Source organism: Gymnoscopelus microlampas (assembly GCF_963454915.1).
Source record: "Gymnoscopelus microlampas genome assembly, chromosome: 2".
NCBI lineage: Eukaryota > Metazoa > Chordata > Actinopteri > Myctophiformes > Myctophidae > Gymnoscopelus > Gymnoscopelus microlampas.
The window spans coordinates 53760866-53785082 of record NC_139939.1 but is presented as its reverse complement, the minus strand read 5'-3'; the positions used below and the strand labels follow the sequence as shown (position 1 = coordinate 53785082).

The window sequence follows — 24217 nt, the reverse complement described above, 5'->3', positions numbered from 1 at the left end:
TCTGGCTATACATGAGACTAGTTGTGAAGTGATGCTTATGTTTTTCTTCCCTCTTCCTGTCCAGTATGACAGGAGACAGTGAGACATGAGACACGTCTGACCCTCAAGCCTGTGCTGTTGACCCCTGAGGTCAGTGCTGTGGCTCGCAAGGGGCGACACATTTACGCCAGTATCTGGGTAAGAACCACGCAAACATGCACACACGCACGCACGCACACACACACACACACACACAGTGATAAATAGATGCAATGATTTTGTAATGTACTATGGATTTAATTTAGGATTCAACTAAGATTCCTCACTGTAGTTCACAGATTTATTAGAAATAATGTCCTTCAACTGTGTGCTACACTGTGTTCACCGTGTGTGTGTGTGTGTGTGTGTGTGTGTGTGTGTGTGTGTGTGTGTGTGTGTGTGTGTGTGTGTGTGTGTGTGTGTGTGTGTGTGTGTGTGTGTGTGTGTGTGTGTGTGTCAGTTGTTGTGGAACCAGCAGTGACATCATGTTCTACGGCTCTTCGTCCGGGGCCAGTATGTCGCTGCCCTCCAAGAGCCGCATGAAGCGTCAGAGCAGAACCTTCACACAGGTACACAAAGGATCCATCTGTCATACTGTACAGTGTCTGAGAGTGTACAGGTTGTACATTGTACACTTGTGAATGAACACTGAGGATTTTACTTCATTTTGTAATGTTTGGGTCGTTTCCACATTATTTCACAATCTAACTATATAAATGGCGACCAACTTCCGCACCCTCGGTGTCGACACCCCACAGCTCTGTTATCGACTAAACAACGCACCGCCAGACCACATGTCGCCAACTGACTCGCCACGGCGGCCGCGCTGAATTTACGCCTCGCGTAGGGGACATCTCACTGCTCACTACACCTTTTCCACCGCGCAACATAATTAATTCTACTCACCAAATGTCGGACAAAACGGAAGGGGAGGCAGCTTCGTACCGTTTACCGTGCGCACGACCTCATCACCACAACAGCACGCAGCCGCTGCGGGGGTTTTTTCCTTTTTTTCCAAACTTTTTTTTTGGTCACCATTTTCTCCAGGCACCATTTCTGGTGTAACGTGCGGCAGCATGCGCTGGGTTGCCACGTTTGTGCGGCAGCATGCGCTGGGTTGCCAGGTTTGCACAGCCAGCGCCAGAAACAAGCAACCACCTTCATGAAAAAAAAAAAAAATGTTCCAGGGGTGTCCCCGCGCGTCCCAACACTCCACAGGGGGTCAGTGGACCATCAGGGGGTCCGCGGACCCCCTGTGGACCCCCTGAAACATAACAAATATTATTTCTTCAAATTTTTTCCTTTTTCAAAAAAAATTCTCCACAGTTTTACTCCGGCGATTTGGGTCCCCCAATATACACACGGCCACGCTGGGCCCCGTGCGCGGCTGGGGTTGAGGGGGGCGTAGCCCCCCGAAACTCTAGTTCCACATAAGGCTTTTAGTATCAGTGGTTCTCAAACCAACCTGTTCATGTCATGTCCCCACATTAATGTTTTAGTCTGTGAACTGTGGCAACCCAGGGGTGGTGGAATTATGTTTCACCATAAAACAGGAGGCTCAGTCAGTTTGCATAACAGAAAGTGTCTTTATTCAATAATGGTTAGGGAAAAGGGGGGGCGTGGATTAAAAGCAACTGAGGTTCTTCCCGGCTGGGGTCTTTGTCCTTGAGTTTAGGCTTACTTACAGGGGCACGCTCTTGTCTTGTAAGCAGAGCTGAAAGAGAGCAGTGAGCCTTTAGGTTGGGGGTGGGGGGGGGAAACCCAGCTTTCCCCAGTGGTGTTGGAGTTGACAGTGCCTAGGTGGGGGAGGGACAGAGAAAAACCAGGTGAGCCACAAAATATGAAGACATCCAAAGTTCATCCACAGTTGTTCCACATTGTTTGAGAATGACATCCAACTCGATGTCCTTCTTACAAGCCTCTTACTGCTAGTGGAAGCTGTCTCGCCTCCTTGCTGTCTGGCATCGACCAACGTTGCAACAGTTTGGAGCTGGTTATATAAGGTTCAGCTGGTTGATTAGTGGATGGGCTCCAGGTGTGACCAATGCCAATTACCTGGTGGCTGTAGAACCTGGACAGGGTAGTACACTCCCTCTACACTTCCCCTGGTTTGCCACAGAACCGGACTATTTTGTGCCAGGAATCGGAATCCCCTTAAAATATTTTTGCTGTCTACATTTTTTCAAGATTTTTTTAATCTCATTTTTTACACTGGCAATTTTCTGTCTATTTTCATAGCCAGTGTAAGTGGTTAAGCAAGTGGTTTGATGCTATTATTAGCACATTTTGCTGGGGATCTCCAGGAAATAATGGCTTGGGCATTTTTTGGACATAGTCGTGCACATTATCTGGGCATTCCACACATTCATATATATCTGATATCACAGACATGCGTATTTACATTCAGAGTTTAATTTGTGTATTCTTCCAGGTTCTGTACCGCACTCTGAGCTACCGGGACCGCGTCCCGGTGGAGACCGGCACCACCACCACGTCACGCGGCGACCGGCGCTCTGTGACCGAGCCCCCGGAGCGGCCGGCGGACGACCCCGCCGAGCTCTCCACCCAGAGCTCCGCCCCCGGCGTCCTGAAGATCTTCGGCGACGAGATCTGCGCCGGCGCCAACTACAAGAGCGTCCTGGCCACGCCGCGCTCCAGCGCCCAGGAGCTGGTCAAGGAGGCGCTGGAACGCTACTCGCTCAACAAGGCCGCCGCCCACTCCTACGTCCTCTGCGATGTGATTGGACGCTTGGAAGTCGTCGGCGCCGGGGCCGGCGGCGGAAACAACGACATAGACGGCGTGGGCTGGCGGACGGAGTGCCTGCGGCCGCTGGGCGACAACGAGAAGCCCCTCTTGCTCCAGGAGCTGTGGAAGCCCAGAGAGGGACACGCTCGCAGGTTCGAACTGCGCCGGAGAGCGGAGGTGGAGGAACTCAACGCCAAGGATAAGGACACTGTCACCGCTGGTGAGGAGATTATGCACACACACACACACACACACACACGCGCGCACACATGCGCACACATGCGCACACAGGCATAGAGACAGCGGACATCAGGCAAATAAGACAGATAGGGGACAAGAGAAGCAAGACGGACAGATGGAGACACACACACACACACACACACACACGGTCGTGCGCACGCACATGCACAGATAGATAGACAGACAGACACACACACACCCACTCACAGCAGCTGGTCTTTAATTTCCCCTTCATTCTTAACATGTCAAACTCAGCAAAAAAACACAGCTTGTTAGCTATTTTGCAGTACTGTGTGCATGCGTGTGTGTGTGTGCGTGCATGTGTGTTTGTGTGTGTGTGTGTGTGTGTGTGTGTGTGTGTGTGTGTGTGTGGCTGTGTGTGTGCGTGTGTGGATAGAGAAAGAAAGAAAGAAAGAAAGCACCCTCTAGTCTCCTCTCTATAAGTAGGCTGCAGCAGACAGATCTAGGCTGTATTTTAAAGAGTCGTTATTATTCTATAGAAAAGCCGTGGCCATGTGCATGGTTAACCCATTGAAACCGGGAAAGCATCGGTGTCATTTTAAGATTTATTTGGCTACTAAAAAAATAGCAGATCTACAAGTTCATAGCGCGGCACGAAGTGACGCGCTATGAACTTGTAGAGCTGCTATTTTTGAAAAATCGTAAATTGTTTTGCAAATCCTTGAATATATATGTAATTTTTTTTACTCAATTCTTTGCTTCTGGGGGTCCCTGGAACAAAAATATTTTGAGATGGGGGTCCGAGGCCAAATACATATAATTTTGGGTGGTCCTTGACATGAAAACTGTTAGGATTGAGAAGACATTCTGTAGAATCGGCCTCAGGTTTTAAAGGGTTAAGCAGCTCTGAGACCTGGGCGGTAGACTAGTGCTTCTCTCTAAAGATTTATTCAGTTTCCACCAGTGGATCCTCCACTCTGTCTGAGAGAGAAAAACACATTCTACCATTACAGTAAAAACCCCCAGAGTTAATGTATCCATTTGTAAACCCTGAGCCGTGTTACAAATGTATCCAAATGGACCCCGAAGAGTGAAATGAACACTGTGGAGATTTTACTGTGCCTCGCATAAAGTGCTAGAAGAGAGAATTATGGAGGTGCTGGTCGATTGATCGGATGAAAGCTGACCCCCCCTCCCCTCCCCTCCCCGGTGCCTCCGGAGGTGTTTTAGAAGGGAGGAAGGTGGTTGTGTGGTTGAGTGGTTTTATGAATGACAGCTTTCTACTCAAGTGTTGTGGTATTATTGCACCGCTTCCCTTTCATAGTGCTGACCTACACAGCACTGAACCAACTCACACCTGTACTGACATCTGCACCCGTTGTTAGAACAGGCAGACAGACAGGCAGGCAGGCAGGCAGACAGACAGACAGACAGACAGACAGACAGACAGACAGACAGACAGACAGACAGACAGACAGACAGACAGACAGGCAGGCAGGCAGGCAGGCAGGCAGGCAGGCAGACAGACAGACAGACAGACAGACAGACAGACAGACAGACAGACAGACAGACAGACAGACAGACAGACATTGATTCTGTGGGGGGAATTTAGTTGCCAAAGGTCAGTGGTGGAAAAAGTACTCAAATGTTTTACTTAAGTAAAAGTATCAATACTGCAATGTATAAGTACTCCGTTAAAAGTACAAGTCCAGAATTAAAAATGTACTTGAGTAAAAGTACAAAAGTATTGGCATCAAAATGTACCAAAAGTACCAAAAGTAAAAGTACTAAAATGTTTGAAAATAGCAGATCTACAAGCTCACAACGCGTCGCATCTTCAAATAGCCGAGGACAGACAGACAGACAGACAGACAGACAGACAGACCTTTATTGATCCTGTGGGGGGAATGTAGTTGCCAAAGGTAGGGAATGCCGGTTTTATTTGTATAGCACATTTCAACAACAAGGCTGCTTGTGCTTACAGAACATCAAGCAAAGGAAACACAAATATACAATTACATTAGGATGCATAACAGATACAGTTACAGTGCAGAAGAGAAAAAGATAAGTAACTCAATCAAAGTCAGCGACACACAGAGAGGTAAAGATCTATCTTTCTCCTCAAAGTTGTGTTTTAAAAGAAATAAGAGTGGCAGCAGACCTGCAGTTTTCTGGGAGTTTGTTCCAGATATATATGTGGTGCATAAAAAAACAAAATGCTAAACAGTAGTACAGCAGCTACAGTAGAAACACAGGAAGAGAAAGGAGGGGTGCCAGCCATGGAAGGGTGACAGCACTGTGCCCTGGGGTGCATCCGTACTACTCAGTGGTATACGATTGACAGGCAGCCCTGATGTCTGACGTGTCTGAAGTCTGAGTCTAGAAAAAAAAAAGAAACTTTTCCAGGTTTGGAATGACTTGAATGTTTTGGAAAATGTTTGGATTTACATTGTTGTTGCCTAACATTGCGTGAAATACGTACGTAACGTGGTAAAATGCAGTACTGCGGTCAGTGTTGCCAGATTCTGTGAGAGAAACAAGCAACCGGGTCTAGGAAAACCAGCCCAAAAGAAGCGTCTATGGTCCACATGAGCACTTTAACATATACATCAGCTATTTGAAAATAGCAGATCTACAAGCTCACAACGCATCGCGATGCGACGCGTTGTGAGCTTGTAGATCGGCTATTTTCAAATAAAATCTTATGATAAGCAGATCTGGCAACCCTGACTGCGGCGCACAAGCTGCATGAGTGTGGCCTCATGCATACAGGATATACAGGACGAAAATAATAGATCTACAAAACCGTGACACGTTGTTACCTTGTAGATCTGTTCTTTTTGTCACGTGACACCTTTCGCTCGAGTCTTGTTCTTGGTGCATTGATAGCACACTAGTGTTAAGAGCCTCATTATTGCACTGTATGTATAAAAGACCAACTACTCGCCTGGTTGTTTAAACCTGATTCAAGACCCGCTGTGATGGTATCCAAGCAGGAAGTAAACTTAGATGCCCCTTGGCAAGTCTTAAGGAGAGGGAGAATCAGTGGGAACGAATCCATGGAATGTGTATATCTGGACTGTAAAGCCAGCTACCTCGGATCTGTATTGATTCTTCTTGTCTTAGAGGTACAGTAGTTGATGTTGCTGGGTATCGCTGATGGATCTGAACTAACCTGGGGATTCCTTTGCCTTTTGTGTTGTTGGCTGTGGTGCTGATGTCAGTCATATCTATATATGGAGCCCCTCAGCCCCCGATGTCAGTCATGCCCAAAGATAGGGTCTATGATGTCAGGTTTGGATGTTTCGGTTAGCTTCATAATATATATATATGGGGCTCCAGGAAGGGGTCTATGATGTCAGAGCTGGGTAGGTCAGTTATCTCCCTATGGGGTTCCGGGCATCCTGACACACTCTACCTCGTGGTGGTATCCATTTATGACTAATGCTGGTAAGAGAAATATGTGGGAACCCTGGGTCTACCCGTGAGGTAGTAGTCACGATCCAGGCAGTGGTCCACCTGTACATGCCAGTGAGCTTCTCAGCTAGACGGTGTGGTTGGATGATGTTAAAGGTGCTGGAGAAGTCGAAGAAGATTCTCACGGTGTTGCCCCCCAGGGTCAAGGTGGATATACTGTACTGTAGGCCCTATTTAGCAGGTAGATGATGCCATCATCCTCTACCCTGAGTTTGCCTGGTACGTGAACTATAGAGGGTCATGGACAAGGTAGTCAGTCACCTGCGGTTTCAGGTGTTGCAGGACCAGTCGCACTGGCCTGTAGTCGTGGAGGAAACGAGGGACATCCCTTCTTGGGTACTACTGGGACAATGCAGGAGGATTTCCAGAGCTTAGGCATCCTTCCCACAGCCTCAGGGAGATGATGAAGAGGTCCTGGAGCACGGCTGCTAGCTGTTCAGTGCACGCCTTCAGCACAGTTATGTTGCCAGTCCTGATGTGAATTACAATTATGGTCCCAGTCCTGAATGTACAGTTTCTTTTGAGTGTGTGTGTGCGTGCGTGTAGTGAGTAGGAACTGTGTAGTGAGTGAGTGACCATTACCTGAAATTTAAAGCAGCCATATTGCATGAAATAGTAGGGTCAATATAATGTAGCTGTTAACAATGATTCTAATTAAGGTCCTGCTGTTCCATATAGTGCTGAAGAGCCTTTCTAGTGAAGCCAACACACACACACAAGAGCAGCAACCCGACTCTGCTGCTGTGAAAGTGAACTAAATTGTATTAGAACACTAATAGATGAAATGTGTGCCATTTACACGTGAGACCATACTGTACCTGCACCTAATACTGCACAGGGAACATTCAATAATTCAGCTTTTATAAATACCTACCGGTAATTAATGTACAACATGGTACATTAACAGATACACACTAACACACTTATTCATATTATTCACCCTAACCCGCTTTCTCTCTCTTTCACACGCTCTCTCTCTCTTTCACACGCTCTCTCTCTCTCAGTGTTTATAAAGAAAATACTGAAGTTTGTGTGTGTTGCATGCATTAAGCAATGCAATGAATTAATGCAATTAAGTGTGTGTTGGATTGTATTCTCACACACATACTTGCTAAACACATTGTATGTGTAGGATATGTTCTAAATACATCACAGCACAGGTGAAGCACAGTACAGTATTCCAATGATTCCCAACATGTGGGCCGTGGCCGAATTAAGTGGTCAGATGGGTGGACCGCCAACGCTTTGTAGATTTTCAATGGGGCCCCTGATCCAGAAAAGGTTGGGGAACCACTGCAGTATTGTGAGCTGCCTTGTATTGAATGTCATTAACCCTCTCTCTCTGTGGGTTTAATGCGTCACTTGCCGCTCCATTGGAAGGAAAGTTCTTGACTTCTTGACTAATTGAAATCGAAACCTTGAAGGAAAGCACAAAGCTTGCTGATGGGGTAGAAACGATACTCAAAGAGTTCAAATGCGATTAACAGAAAATGTATCAGATTAAAATTGAGTAATGGAATTGGTTTAGTGTAACAACCTCACCAAAATCTCAATGTTTGGCTTTGTTTTTGTGACTGTATGGGTAAACATATTAAGCAATTTTAAGGTTTGACATATCTTTAGATGAGCATTTACCAACATTTTTTCCCTTATAATTACCATATTTCAAGTAATAATCTGCATAATAAATTATTACAAATAAGACTTCAGAGTTGCAGAACTAACAGTAGTTGGACAGTGATGTATTACTTAGAAGAAGTCCTACACATCACACCTTCAGCTAAATATCTCTTTCTCATATGAAATGTGAACACGTCATTCTTTCTATGCATGGTGACCAGGTGGTGCGGGTTTGGGGGTTGTGCCATGTGACCTTTTCCTCCAAAATCAGGTGGATGTCAGTGAAATGCGGTTCGAGTTTCTGTGTGCTGAGCAGAAAAGATGAGACCCATGGCTTTCTAAACGTGATGTTATTTTTTTTTTCTGTCTTACGCATCAGCTAGGGAAAGAAAGTGACAACAAACTTGAATATGTGTTGCCCTATAGTAATCTGAACTGGACGCAAAATTAGCTTGTTTCAGGGCCGGATGAAGCGGACTTGAGCCACGAGAGGCACCGCCGAGCGAGCTCAGGCGAGCAAGTCCGCTTCAGCCGACTCAGCGCCGTTCGAGTTATGTCCTGATGAGGACAGAATCGGAAATCATCGCCCCCCCCCCATAGTCTCGGTACCTCCGAGACGTCAACACCGCCTCGCGCGTGGTCCAAGCTAACACAGCCGAGCGCTCCCTACCCCCGTTTCAGCCAATCATCTGGCCCTGCTCATCCTATGAACACAAATATTGCTATAACTGCACAACATAATTTAGAAATTAATACATCCCATCTAAATCATAAACTATTGTAATTCCCCAAATGAGTCTCGTGATATCTGACTGATTTTGGTACAGTAGGTCACATCAAAGTTTGGTTGGTGTTTGGGGGGGGAGGGGCTTGTTCTCTTAGCCCGTCCCCTTCTGTTAATCCCTCCCACCCTGCTGTAGGGTCCAAAACGCCTCAATTCCTGGTGGCTCTAATGGGTCGGTCTGGGCTGGGCAGACACAGGAGCTCCCCCCTGCGGTCTGGTCGAGTGGTACAGTCCAGCTCTAAAGGTGGGGACTGCCCTCAGGTAGGGTGGCTGTCAATCATCGTCCATGGAGACCACCTCTACCTGACTCCCCTTCCAGTACCACACCCCACCCCCCCTCCCCCCCCTCCCATCCCCCCCCTCCCATCGCTAGTGACTACTTGACGTGCGTTTGTGTGAGCGTTTGTGAATCCATCGCATGGTCTCCTCTCAGTCCTCAGACTCGCTGGGGGGGTGGGTAGGGGTTGGGGTGGATGGGGTGGAGGAGGGGGGGGGGGTGCTCGCTTCGCATTTCATCTGGTTCACTGATGTTTGGCTCCATCCACAACGCCACTCTGTTCATTTGACTCCCGTTTGACTCCCGTCTGACTCCCCGAAAATCACCTGATTCACTACAACCTTTGACCCAGACTTCATGACTCATAACCTGCCATAAGACAAAAAAAATACCATATTTACATTTATATCCATCTATAATCTACATGTGTAATATATCTACATTAGTATTAAATGAAAAAAAGATACAAACCATAATATCAAAAATTGCAATATATCTGCCTGTTTAGATATCTACATTATTGTCATGTCGTGTCCAGTTGTTTGTTCGTTGTTGTGTATACCATGGGTTCTCAAACTTTTTCGTGCCAAGGACCCCCAAATAGACACTTATTAGACCGCGGACCCCCATTTGAAAAGATAAGCCAGGGACCCCCATAATAGAAGATGTTTACGGCTCTCTAGCAGTGCCATTTCAGCCATTTTAGTTTCAAGGACCCCCAGTTTGACATGCATTAGGCTACGGACCCCCATTTAATGGCATGTATGTCTCTGGGACCCCAATTCATATTGTAAATCAATGTTAATTTAACTCTGAGAGTGTACAAATGGAACCAAATGGACCCGTTAGGGTCCATTTGGTTCCATTTGTACACTCTCAGAGTTACAGACCCATAAGGGTCCATTTGGTCCCTGTCCATCATTTAGCTGGGGACCTCCTGGAACCCCTCAAGTACCCCTGGGGATCCCCGGACCCCACGTTGAGAACCAATGGTGTATATACCATGTGTAAATAAAAAATAAAAATAGCTTTTGGACAGCAGTCTCTGTTTCCCCCCCAGTCCCATTCCAAAATGATGTCCCTTATTTTTTCGCCCCTTTTTAAAAATGATTGTCCGTCTCTTTCTCACTCATCTCCTCTGCTTCCTCTTCCTCTTCGTGTTCTCTCTCTACGCTTCCTCTTCCTCTCGGTATATCCTCTTCCTGTGTAGACATCAACGCTCAGGCCCGTAAGCTCCAGAGGAACCGTGCCAAGGGAACGTTGACGCTGCCAAGGAATGGCACCTCTTCCCTCTGCCGCAGTCTGAGTGAGACCAGCCTCAACCAGGTGGAGACATACACACACACACACACACACACACACACACACACACACACACACACACACACACACACACACACACACACACACACACACACACACACACACAGACACGCACGCACGCACGCACGCACAAACTTATTTTTTTCTCACGATTTTGTAACCCATTTTTCACCCAGTGCCAATGCCTTAGCTTGTAATCCTGGGCGCTACTCTCCCTCTGCCAGCCTGGGGAGAGCCCCAAACTGAGCTCATGCTTCGTTTCAATGCATGAAGAGTGAGCAGGCCACTTCTTATCACCTGACAGGGTGATACCTACCGGTTCCCCGGTAGGACGTAGAGCGTGGAAGGAACACGTTAGTCCAACCAGTTCCTTTACCCTCCATCAGGCACCCCGGCTGACCAGGGGGATGCAGTATAGAGACTAGGATTACTGCAAGTTTTTTTGTGAGGGTACCTACCCTAGGGGACACGGGCAAAACTTAATCATACTACAGTGTTACAGCGACGCGTTTTGAGCTTGTAGATCTGCTACTTTTGCTGTGTTCGAATTTGAATCCTGAAAAAGAACAGTTTTGGACATACTGTATGAGGTTCCCAGCCTGAGGTTTTGACAGAGACGATATAGTGACTGATTGGTGTTATTTTGCGTGTTTTCTCAGCTCGGAGTCGGAGACGAGCCCAAGCGTTTTTACTCCACCTTGCCCGGCCCCCTGAGGGGAACCCGTGGCGGGGGCCGAGAACGCGACGCCGCCTGCAACGGCCGGAGGAAAGACGAGGGGAGTCAGGGGGGAGGAGGAGGAGGAGGGGTGAGGCACTCCCTCTACCAATCACCACACCTGCTGCTGCTACAGGGCTACAACAAACAGGTGAGACATACAGTATAGTAGTGCGTATAAGGTGGTAGTTCTCGAACCTTTTCGTGTCAAGGACCCCTAAATTATTATTATTATATATATTTGCCTGCGGACCCCCATCTGAAAATGTTTTGTGCCAGGGACCCCTAGAAGAGAAGATTTGTGTAAACATTTTTTATATCTGCTATTTCTTTTTCATAGCCAATATATAAATGGATAAAAGTGGTTAAAATGATTGTGATGTTAACTACTTTAGCTGGGGACCCCCTGGTACCCCCCCCCCCCCCCCCCCCCACAAGGACCCCTGGGTGTCCCCGGACCCCACTTTGAGAATCAGTGCAGTGGTGTGTAAGGAATAGGGTTGTATGCAGGGTTCCATGGGGGGTGAGGACGAACTCACCCTCTCTTTATTTTGTAAATGCCAGTCAATTAAAACTGCATGGTGGTGGCCTTCCAGGTGGCATAGGGGTTGGTAAAGTTGCTGCCCATGACTGTGGAGACTGGGGTGTTGCTTCCGTCATGGTGCATCCGGCTTGGCCAGGCAGCTCCCAACAAACACAATAGGCTCATAAAACGATAGGCGCATAACTGTAGCAGCAGGTTTCCAGGTTAGGATCGAGGCATCATAACCCGTTTCCTGTTCCATTTCAGTTTTATGGCATACAGTAGAGCTAACTACTTAAAAAGACTGAGAAATGCCCACGGAGGGAGCTCCACTGATCTCATTCCCCCCAGATTCGGCACAAACATGGGGATGAATTAATTCTACTATTATGCCACCAAGATGTGGAATGCCCTACCACCAGCCATCAAAAAGTACGACTCCCTACCCTCCTTCAAAACCGCTGGACTGAACTGGACTGGAAGTCTTCTAGCTTGCCAAAAGAAATTACCCCCCACTGTTTTTCTGTAAATGTACTTTTACTGCTCCTAGTATTGATGATCCCTTGCCTTGTATAGTATTGAATGTTCAGTTCAGTTCAGTTCAGTTCAGTTCAGTTCAGTTTATTTCCAGCTCTTTTGTACAACAGAAAGATACATATATACAAGTGCATTTATGCAAATTTGAAAATCATAATGACAAGAAAAAAAGGAGGTCCAAGGCACAAGTTCGTGTACATGAAGTGTCCAAGATGGATTGAATACACAGGACCACAATGGAAACAAGCCCTCAGGGCTTTTTGTGTTATCCCTTTATTATTGTATGACTGTACCTCTGTACTGGTAGCAAACTGTTAATAAAGTATTCCATCTATTAATCGGGAAACCTAGTGTGGGGAGGGGGTGCATTTTCTTGACATTTAGTTTTGCTTTAATTAAAGAAATGTGCCCCATCCATCCTGACTGCATACATATGGCTGTGTTTCACAGGACTGCCTGGTGTCCCTGCTGAACAGAGAGCAGCACACGGTGGGCCAGGAGACCCCGTCGGCCCGCCCCAACATCTGCCTGTCGTCCCCGGACATCCTGCCGCTGCACTGCCGCCTGCGGCGCGTCGCCGCCCCGCCCCGCCGCGGCGGCAACAACAACAACACCTCCGGCGGCGCCGGCGCCGGCTACCGGGCGCCGTCGTCGTCGGACATGGACACGCCGGACGGCCAGCGGCTCTGCGTGGCCGTGGAGCCCCTCCCCCACGCCGCCGTGCTGGTGAACTTCTCGCGGTGCGAGCGCTCCACCGTGCTGCGCCACGGCGACCTGCTCTCCTTCGGCGCGCACTACATCTTCCTGTACAAGGACCCCACGGGCGCCAAGCCGCTGCCCGCCCAGACGCTGGCACGCCTCCGCTCGCTGGGGCAGCTGTACGACGTAGGAGGAGGGGGCGGGCCGGGGGGAGAGGAGGGGGTGGGGTTCATTATGGGGGGAGGAGGAGGAGGAGAGACGTGTAAGATGTGCGGCTCCACGCTGCGGGAGAGGAGCGGGCCGGTGGTCGCCAGCGCCGTGGCCGTGGCCGTGAGACGCGGCATCAAACCGGCGAAAGGCAGCGGCACGGGGGGAGGAGGTGGGACCCTCAGTCTGGCGGTAGGGGACAGAGGAGGTGGTGGAGGAGGAGTTGGAGTTGCGGTTGGAGTTGGAGGTCAGAAGAGGAGGCTACAGCTGGAGTTCGAGCAGGTCCACGAGGACCAGCTGTTGAACAGGATCGTCTCCCTCATTGAGCCTGGAGGTCTGTGCTTATTTTTATCTTATTTATTTATTTATTTGCACATTTTAACCCATTAAGACCTGAGGCGATTCTTAAAAATGTTTTCTAAATCCTAACAGTTTTTTGAAAAAAACCGTTTTCAAGATTTTTCAAAAATAGCAGATCTACAAGCTCATATCGCGGCACTCGCGGCACTCTCACTGCAGGTGAGATTTAGAAAACCCTGTGGAGTTTATAAAATTAATCTCACCTCACTTAGCAACAAAAAATACAAAGTAATAAAAAACATAAATTATTTGGCAACATAAATAATACAACAATAGATACACAGTATGAATGATAGAGAAAAAAACATTTTAATAGAAAAGGGTACAAGTGCAAGTGTGTGTGGGTGTAAGAGTGGAAGTCTGAATACCACACAGTCTATGATGCATATATAATAATCATCATTATCATCTTTATTTGTATAGCAGCGTTTCAAAACAGTTACAAAGTGTCTACTTAACCAACGGACCAAAACAACCAATAGCATTTTCTGAATATAGTTGAGCAAAATAATAGTAGGAATAAATAACACAAATATACACAGAATAATGTAAAATAGTAATAAAATGAAGAGAAGTTTAAAATAAGTATATAGTAGTAAAGAGAAGTCTTTTAAAAAAAAAAGACCTACATACAGTACACGCGAGTGTGTTGTTCATCAGATGAGCGGCTCTCCACTTAGAGCGTGCAGCAAGCGGATCTCACAAACCACTCATCTAATGAACTTCACACTTGCCGGGTGTATTGCTGATAGTCGGGGACCCACAGGCCCAAAAGCTCAAGAAAAAAGGTTGAACCTGTAATGGCATGTTATACATTTTGTTTGTGCTTTCTCTATTAACACATAGATGGGTGCCTGGATTTTTTCATAACAACTTACCGTGGGTGCCAGCATTCTCCCCATTGACTGCGCTTTGCTGTTTAAAGCTCTAGACTCCACGACGAGCAAATCCACGTAAAAAAAAACATCCATTCATGTAGCGCGACGACCCTGGCTACATCCTGGAACAATAACATTTCACTCGCGAGTTACAACGGGGGGGGATCGCGCATGACCGGTTTTCCCCACCGGAAACAGATTCGGAGATATAGGCGTTTTAAAGAAGGAAATAGACAGGAAGCGGATGGGGAGCCGGTTTCCAGTTTCCGATGATCCATCTGGCCTATCCTTCTCAGGATCACAATGGGTACTCCCAGAGCTGCTCTAGCCCCTCCCGTGTGGAAAAAAACGAAAAACGTTTAAATACGGTTTTGGCACTCCGGGTAACTTTTTGCACCTTTTGCAAAACCGTATATATACGGTTTTGGCACCCCATGTGTTAAGTTGGTCGTTAAGGTCCACTGAATGAGAGGCCTGCTCTGCCGGAAACATTGCGGAAAAAAAACGATGGCCATTTTTGTATATATAATGAAGCCTTTATTTTTTGACCGTGTGAGGTGAAGTAGATTTATTTTCTTAAAGTCCTCAGTAGGTTGTGTAAGCTGTCAATACATGCTGATATGAGGAATCAAGGAAGTGCAGTGTCGAGCTGGAAGTGGATCAGATGAGCGGCCTGGCTCCGAACGGCCACACATTCTGAACATGCCCAAACTATAGCTATGCAATAATAATTAATTGCGAACACGGAAGGAGGCGCGGAAGCCGCGCCTCCGCCCAAGTGGATCATACTATGAAACTCTGCTCTCATTGTGTCTCTGTCTGTCTGTGTGCAGTATGTGTGCACTGCACTGCCTGTGTGCAACCAACAGAGTGGCGCCAGAGTGCAGTCAAAACACACACACACACACACACACACACACACACACACACACACACACACACACACACACAGTCCGTAAATGCACAATATTTTCGAGCTGCGTTCGCTTCCAGCGTTCGCGCGTCTTACTTGTAATATGAATAATGATGAAATAGAAGTAGATGAGGAAAAATATGAAATCAGGTATTGAGAGCACGTTGATAGAAGCAAGTTTTAAAGAGGTGATTTGAAAGAGGTTATCGTCTCTGTCGGGTGGAAGCCTCATACTGTATGTCCAAAACTGTTACTCTTCTGGATTCGAAAAAAAAGTAGCAGATCTACAAGCTCGAAACGCGCCGCGTTTCGAGCTTGTAGATCTGCTACTTTTGATACTGTTGTGTGACACTTTATTATGATCAAGTAGGAAGTTAATTTACGGAAAAAACACAAAAGGCTAGAATATGGAGATAAGAGGTTTCTGCCGGACAGCAACGATATAAAATCACTCAGGTATTGAGAGCAAGTTGATAGAAGCGAGTTTTAAAGAGGTGATTTTGAAAGAGGACATTTTCTTTTCAAGATCATTTTATTAGTTTTTAGTACAAGGCCCAGGGGCAAGCATACTGCACATACAAATCTTTTCATATCGTATCACAAAAAGACAAACAAAATGTACATAATACTACATACCCCTATCCCACCCTCCCCCCACCCTCAATCCCCAGGACAGTTGCAGGCACAATCGTAAGAGAAAATTAGAAATAAAAGGAAAAACAAAAGGCACGAAAATTAATCAGAGCAGATAGAATAGGAAAAAAAAGCAGATGTATAAATTAAAATAAAAACATTTTAGGTTTGCTGTGTGCTGCAGTCGCAACAGGCATACGCCACACTATGCAGCCTGAGTGTTGTGGTAAAAAGTCATGAACGGACCCCAGGTCTTATAGAATCTTTTCTCTGAGCCGGCTATTGAGAATCGCAACATCTCCAAATTAAGGCAAGACAATATATCGCGAAGCCACTGAGTGAGCACGGGTGGGGCAGCATCCTTCTATCGGAGCAGAACAGCACGTCTGGCAAGCAACAGGGCAAAGTTCACTCTGTACGTGTGAAAGAGGATATTTTAAGTTTGACAAATTGTCCTGGAGAGTCCTGGAGCCCTTGGTGGCAAGGCCCCGTTGTCCTTTTGTCTTCATGTCGACCATGATAGTGCGTCGTCGACACAATCGCTTTCGATTTGGGCTGCAGGGCTGTGTCTTACGTCCTTTACCCCCCCCCCACTGCCTCTCTGCTTAATTCTCTCTACTGCTGCTCTCCTGTCTAAATAAAGCCAAACCTGTCCGAAAACCCTAACAAAGGAGCTGCCACGGTGAACTGTGCTCCCACAGTACGCGTACAAAAGGTTCTGTTCTGCAGCTGAACCTTTATATTTATGTATCTACTGTATGTCTCTCTCTCTCTCTCTCTCTCTCTCTCTCTCTCTCTCTCTCTCTCTCTCTCTCTCTCTCTCTCTCTCTCCAAGGTTATTATAGTTTAGCATGTTTCATTTGTTTTCATTATTTTTTTCATTTTAATATTTTGTTTAGTTTGGATTAGATTTCAGTGTGGGTTTGCTAGTTTAGTTTGTGGCCTCACAGATTACATTTTTTATGAATTCTTAAAGACTAAGCAGCTATTAATTCTAATACATACAACTCTACTACACTGTCTCTCTCTTTCTCTCTCTCCCTCTCTCCCTCTCTCTCTCTTACTTTATTTGTTTATTTAGACGTATTGTTCATAGTAGTGAACAATACATATCAATGTAATGTAATGTAAATACACCGGACTTAGCAATGATGCTAATAGAACAGAGTTACAAAAAAAATCACACCCTGTGTGAAGGTAGCGGCGCCTTTGATACATTTTGTCATCGATATGTGTTTATAATGTGTTTATAGCCATGTATCACGTGAAGCTTGACCAATCACTTTGTTGACGCACCTGACCAATCAGAACGTTGACACACACGGACAAAGTCAGGTATAGAGCGGCTAGCGCCGCTAAAAATCACACCCTGTGTGAAAAGGGTGGTGCCTTAGATGAGCCCCGTATTGACCCCCGTATTGATGTTGTCATCAATGTTTGTTTATTGGACAGACATACATACATACATATACATACGGACACACGGACAAAGCCAGATATAGGGGTGGTTGGCACCACCCAAAAACAGAGATACAAGTAGTATACCTATTTAAGGCTAAGACTAAAAGTAATCTCTCTCCTCTCTCTCTCTCTCTCTCTCTCTCTCTCTCTCTCTCTCTCTCTCTCTCTCTCTCTCTCTGTCTCTCTGTGTCTCTCTCTCTCAGGAGATGACCATAAGCTGACTCCAGCCTACCTGCTGTGTCTGTGTATACAACACTCAGCCGCCACGTTCCCTCCAGGCAGCTTCGGGAAGCTCCTGCTGAAGATAGTGAGACGTATACAGAGCATCGCATGGGTCAGTACTCACTCTCTCCCCATTACATCGTCCCATCTGTCCCTGACCATGTGTTCATTTAACTCCCCTGTGTTCATTTAAAGCAGTAGTCAAGGACCCCCAAATTGATATGTATTTGGCCGCGGACCCCCATCTGAAAATGTTTTGTCCCAGGGACCCCCCCTGGAACCACTTTAAGAACCAATGATTTAAAGAAGGGGTCTTCAACAATGGGGTCCGGGACCCCTAGGGGGTCCTCAGAGTTACTACAGGGGGTCCAACAAATCTTTGTGTGATATGATTTTATTTTTTTACATTAACCATTGAACCCTAGCATCCCTTTTCTCAGGAGAACTTTAGCCAAAAATAGCAGATCTACAAGCTCACAACGCCTCGCGCTGCGAGGCGTTGTGAGCTTGTAAATCTGCTATTTTTGGCAAAGAGGTATAGGTGTAGACTAGAGGGGAAAAAAGAGCAAGACCAAGTAAAAACAAATCTGAAACACTTTTATACAATATAAAGGGGGTCCCTGCTTCATCTCTCTCTCAGCTAGGGGGTCCTTGGCCTGAAAAACGTTGAAGACCCCCTGATTTAAAGGGTATTTCACATAACATTTCACCATTTGTCATTGAATTATGAGTGGATAAATGAACACTGGGCGTTTTACTGGTGCTTTCTCTCTTGTGTTTCTCCGTGCTCGTGGCTGTAGCTACTGTACTTAACGCTGTTTTCTACTTAAGATGACCTCATGTGGAGAAAGCAGGTCAGCCGTGTCGGGTCAGGTGAATCGTTAAGCAGCAGGGGTGGAACGTTTCACTTACACATGCACAACACGCACGCGTAAGCGCACGTATATGCGTATACGATGGCAGCTTTGCTTGCAACTGGCTTACGTTTGCACTCCACAGCCTTAGGTGCACTACTGTGTGGAATTTCTCTGTCTGTCTGTCTGTCTGTCTGTCTGTCTGCCTGCCTGTCTGTCTGTCTGTCTGTCTGTCTGTCTGTCTGTCTGTCTGTCTGTCTATCTGTCTGTCTGTCTGTCTGACAAACAAACACAGGTCCATAAATAATGTCAGAACACATGAGAGATGCAAGCAGCGTTAATCAATCACAATTAGTATACCTAAGTAACACACCCAGAACTACACACATGTGTGTATTATACACACTGACAGTAGTTATGGTCGAAACATGTTGACTTTCAAAATTTTGAAGACATGATTAAAGTACTTAGATTTTACACCCTCCGGATTACACTGAGGTTAACACACCGGACGTTGCTGTGTGTAGCAGTGAAACTGTGCGACTGATGCATTGTGGGTACATGGGTCTGGACCACTGGAAGATATACGACCGCAGCACGCTGTCTTGTTGCCATAGCAACCCTGACCACCAAAAGAGACTATTTGGAAGTTTAGATAACAAATGATCCGCTCTATATGATAATTACTAACGTGTGTGCTAGTGCGTGCGTGAATGTGAATGTGAATGTGTGAATGTGTGTGTGGGTGTGTGTGGGTGTGTGTGTGTGTGTGGGTGTGTGTGTGTGTGTGTGTGTGTGTGTGTGTGTGTGTGTGGGTGTGTGTGTGTGTGTGTGTGTGTGTGTGTGTGTGTGTGTGTGTGTGTGTGTGTGTGTGTGTGTGTGTGTGTGTGTGTGTGTGTGTGTGTGTGTGTGTGTGTGTGTGTGTGTGTGTGTGTGTGTGTGAGTGAGTGTAAACTGTAAAGAGAGAAGTGGTATCGTTTTCTGGTGGTTAGCGAGCTCTTTGAGACGCTCAGCTCTCCTACGCACAACCTAAAAGTTTGATGAGCTCCTTAATTGCTCTCTCTCTCTCTGTCTCTGTGTGTGTGTGTGTGTGTGTGTGTGTGTGTGTGTGTGTGTGTGTGTGTGTGTGTGTGTGTGTGTGTGTGTGTGTGTGTGTGTGTGTGTGTGTGTGTGTGTGTGTGTGTGTGTGTGTGTGTGTGTGTGTGTGTGTGTGTGTGTGTGACACTTGCAGGAGAGGACAAAGGAGTTGGCACAGAAGCAAGCTCAGCAGTGAGTATTATTTTCCACCTTAGAGAGAGAGAGAGAGAGAGAGAGAGAGAGAGAATGTGCTTGTTGCTGTCTATACACATGTTTAAATGCATTACTTTATACATGGATTAAAGATGACAGATTTCAGTCGTTTTCCAGCATCTTCCATGAAACCCTAATGGTCTCGGATATATCCTAAAAGCGAAGGTTAAAGCATCGATCTCCAATTTCTTCAACTGGTTCTCTGTATGTAGAACAGCAGTACCTTATAGGCAGTGGCGGCCTTTCCTATGTTTCACCCGTTTCAATTGAAACGGGCCCCCAACCTCAGGGGGCCCCCCCCCAAATAAATATATTTTTTGACTCGCATCCCAGTCCGGGACCCGCCTCTGGCTTGCCGACGTCCAAGAATTTCATGCAAGAAGATGATGTAGATCTGATTGAATCAGGGCTCAGCTCAAGTGAATCATGTGAGTGAGTTGTTTTAGCTGTCTGTCCATGGTGGAAGAGCAGATAGCCTAATTAATTTATTTCGAAAATGCAGCATTATGGATTGTGGAAGCAAACCAACTTCAGTCCACAACATTTTTTTTTAATAAAAAAAAATAAAAAAAAAACTAAAAAAAATAAAAATCTTTTTTTTTTTTTTTTGGGGGGGGGGGGGGGGTGCATATGGGGCCCCCATATGAGCTCTTGAAACGGGCCCCCAGATCATTAAGGCCGCCCCTGCTTATAGGTTTAGAATGATACTACCTAATCATAATTCAACCAAGGGCCCAGTGGTGGAAACTAACTAAGTGCATTTACTTAAGTAAATGCACTTAGTGTACAATTTTGAGGTATTTGTACTTTACTTGAGTATTTCCGATTTCCAATACTTTTACTTCTACTCCACTACATCGCAGAGGCAAATATTGTACTTTTACTCCACTACAATTATTTGAAAACTTCAGTTACTAGCTACTTTTCATATATAAATTATGATATTATAAAACATACATTAACCACTTTTGCCCTATTTTATACATCGGCTATTTGAAAATAGCCGATCTACAAGCTCACAACGCGTCGCATCGCGACGCGTTGTGAGCTTGTAGATCTGCTATTTTCAAATATTTCGTACTTTTACTTTTGGTACTTTAAGTACATTTTGATGCCAATACTTTAATTCTGGACTTTTACTTGTAACAGAGTATTTTTATATTGCAGTATTTACTTAAGTAAAGAATTTGAGTACTTTTTCCACCACTGCAAGGGCCCAGCATTGGCCTTTGAAATTGACTCTATATGGGAAGTGAGTTCAAGTGACAGTTCATATGAATGGCCTGTAGTTTCGCTGTTTTACCCCTGCTGGTGTCAGAGAGAATTTCTCTCAACGCTAGCAGATGGGTTTTTGACAAACTTTAGACTTGATTTTCTAAGCTTAATAAACATTGTCATAAATACTATATCCTTCCAGTCGCTAGTTTAAAGTCTCCTTTCAATCATCATGATATGCGTTTTGGTAAATTATGGTCCCATTCATTTTAAAATTGACGATAAAGTAGGTTATGCTCTAGGAGGGGCGGGATGATTTGATTGACAAGCTACACGACCAATAGCATTCATTCCCCGCCCCCGCTCTTGATTGAGAAGCTGCCCAACCAATAAAATGCCCGTCCAAAAATGTTGATCTCCTCACCAGGATAGTAAAACAAACCTGTATGTGTGTGTGTGTATGTGTGTGTGTGTGTGTGTGTGTGTGTGTGTGTGTGTGTGTGTGTGTGTGTGTGTGTGTGTGTGTGTGTGTGTGTGTGTGTGTGTGTGTGTGTGTGTGTGTGTGTGTGTGTGTGTGTGTGTGTCCGTGCAGTCAGGACCCGGCCTCTCTGTCTCTGCTCAGCATCTCTGATCTGATCCCAGACCTGCAGACCATCTTCTTCTGGATGTCCAACTCCATAGAGATCCTCTACTTCATCCAGCAGAGGTCTCCTGCTTACACACACACCCTGGAGACACTGCAAGGTAACAACGCGCACGCACGCACGCACGCACGCACGCACGCACGCACGCACGCACGCACGCACGCACGCACGCACGCGCGCACGCACGCACGCACGTGCACACGCACGCACGCACGTGCACACGCACGCACGCATGCACGCACGCGCACACACGCACACAGACACACACACACACACACACACACACACACACACACACACACACACACACACACACACATCACACACACACATCACACACACACACACACAGACACCGCTCGCGCGCACACACACGCACACACACGCACACACACGCACCATAGGAACACTACAACGTGTGATTAATTCATTGTGTCATTTACATTTCGTGGGTTCAAAAAAACACGAAAAGTTTAAATTCTATTTGTAAAAACAACAAAAAAACATGGGGTGTCATTTTTTAACACGTCGTGAGCTTGTTTTCACTATTTCTACAAAGACATATTTTTTAAATGTGTCCAAAATAGGGACGCCAGGGTTGATGTTGAGGTTTACATCTAAATTCAATTGTTAAGTTGTGATATTATCAAACATAAATATATCAATCATATCAGACAGTCTATATTTTAACAGCAGTAAATGCATGTGTTTAATTCAGGTTGACCAGAAGCAGGAGATAAAATCATGTCCCTACTGGCCATAAAAATTAATGACCAGAGGCAAAAAGCAGGGGATGCATTTTAAGGCTTTGAAGAAGAGATGACTGAAGAAGCTCTATTGACCGAAACGTTGCTTAAATGTTTACATTTTTGACTAATAAAGTATTCAATCAATCAAAAAAGTTTGCAAGATTAAGCTGCAGAAAGACACTGACAAACAGGATTGAATGTATTATATCCACTTGGCAGGAGATAACAAAGTGTTAATGATGAGTATTGGGATAACAGCTGAAGAGTCATTTGTTACAATGACACTTATACTGATACAGCTAAAAGACACCCCCCCCCTCTCTCTCTCTCTCTCTCTCTCTCTCTCTCTCTCTCTCTCTCTCTCACTCTCACTCATATAGAGTACAGAGGTTCTGACGTCACTCGTTCATCCTCTGGGTCGCGGAAGTCATTTCTCTATGGAGAATAACGTTGGGTCATCTTATAATAGTCTCACATAAGAATTGTGGTCCAAAAATAAACAAACTGTCTCTGCGATATTGTCATGGAGGTGGCTCTGTATTGTTTACGATAGTCAGTCACTCATATCCGCTGAATTAGTTAAATTTTCGCGGAAGTAACATTAGCGTTTTGTTTTCACCGTCAGTTGATAATTCATATCCATATGAGTCATTTGACGCGATATTATACACGTCTATGGGAATTCAGAATGGTGGGGGGGAAATTATACCCAGGTAGGATGCGCACATTACGTCAGACTTCGGTGCTTTATTATTGTTGTTGTTGTCGGGCTGAAACCTTGTATCTCCATATATCCGGTGGACCTCTGATGTCACGCTCATGTCATCATGACTCAGCTATAACCATAATTATAAGGAGTTCCCAATGCAGCTACGCCCAAATATGGAGTGATGTTGTCTAACCTCAATGTGTCGTCATGGCATCAGGCACAAACAAATCAATCAGCTCCCAGCGTGGTATAACTATGAGAGTGACAACACTAGTGTTGACTCCAATTGTAAGAATGGAATGCGGAAACGCTCTGTGGAAATGTTTGGAACTACAGCCCATAGCGGCCCGCTTTGCGACACGACTCTCTCTTATGCGGCTCTGTCAGCTCCATATGGGCACAAAAGGGGAAATGCCCATTTATGGGCATATATACTGATGATATCAGGGATCTCCATACATGGGCATAAAAGGGACAAGGACTGATAGATATCAGTCAGATCTGCAAGGAAGCTCACAACGCGCCGCTATGCGATGCGTTGTGAGCCTGTAGATCAGCTATTTTCACTATTGTAAAACATTTTTAAAAGCTTGTAGATCATCTTATTTTCACTATTTAAAAATGTAAAAAAAATAATTATTTAAAAAAGCTTGTAGATCGGCTCATTTTCACTATTTAATATTTTTTTCTAAATATTACTACGATATATTCATCAGTTTTTTTTGTGGCATCTGTGTGTCTAGGGTCCAAGGAGTCATTGCTATCGGCAACCATCTCAGCCAATGAGGAGGCCATGACCATCCTGGAGGAAGTGATCATGTATACTTTTCAGCAGTGCGTCTACTATGTCACCAAGGTAATGTGTCCCCATGGCAACGCTATGCTCCCCCCCAGGGAGGCAGGCAGGAAGAGGAGTAAACAAGGGCAAAGTGTTAGTCACAGAACTATGCCAGCGTTGTGACGTTCTAGGGTTGTACACGGGTCGTATACCAGTGTGTACACACACACACACACACACACACACACACACACACACACACACACACACACACAGGGAGAGAGAGAGAGAGAGAGAGAGAGAGTTAAGGTCCGTTCACACCCGGATCATTTGTTTTGTGTGATTAATCCGCATTAATTTAACCCTTTAAGACCGGGGAACGTA

The 24217-nt window shown here is 45.8% G+C and overlaps 1 protein-coding gene across 1 annotated transcript in view; it reads left to right on the top strand.

Annotated features, from left to right (window-relative positions):
• Positions 1-503: 503 nt before the first annotated feature.
• Positions 504-24217, top strand: part of radil (Ras association and DIL domains) — a gene marked incomplete at both ends in the record, with an annotated part of 63580 nt that continues 39866 nt past the window's right edge. Inside the window, 10 exons of the mRNA XM_084077462.1 lie at positions 504-587; positions 2450-2984; positions 8983-9090; positions 10334-10449; positions 11106-11312; positions 12672-13461; positions 17576-17706; positions 19680-19717; positions 21546-21697; positions 23799-23911. Of these exons, the coding sequence (XP_083933588.1) occupies positions 504-587; positions 2450-2984; positions 8983-9090; positions 10334-10449; positions 11106-11312; positions 12672-13461; positions 17576-17706; positions 19680-19717; positions 21546-21697; positions 23799-23911 (2274 nt within the window). The remainder of the gene's footprint in view (positions 588-2449; positions 2985-8982; positions 9091-10333; positions 10450-11105; positions 11313-12671; positions 13462-17575; positions 17707-19679; positions 19718-21545; positions 21698-23798; positions 23912-24217) is intronic.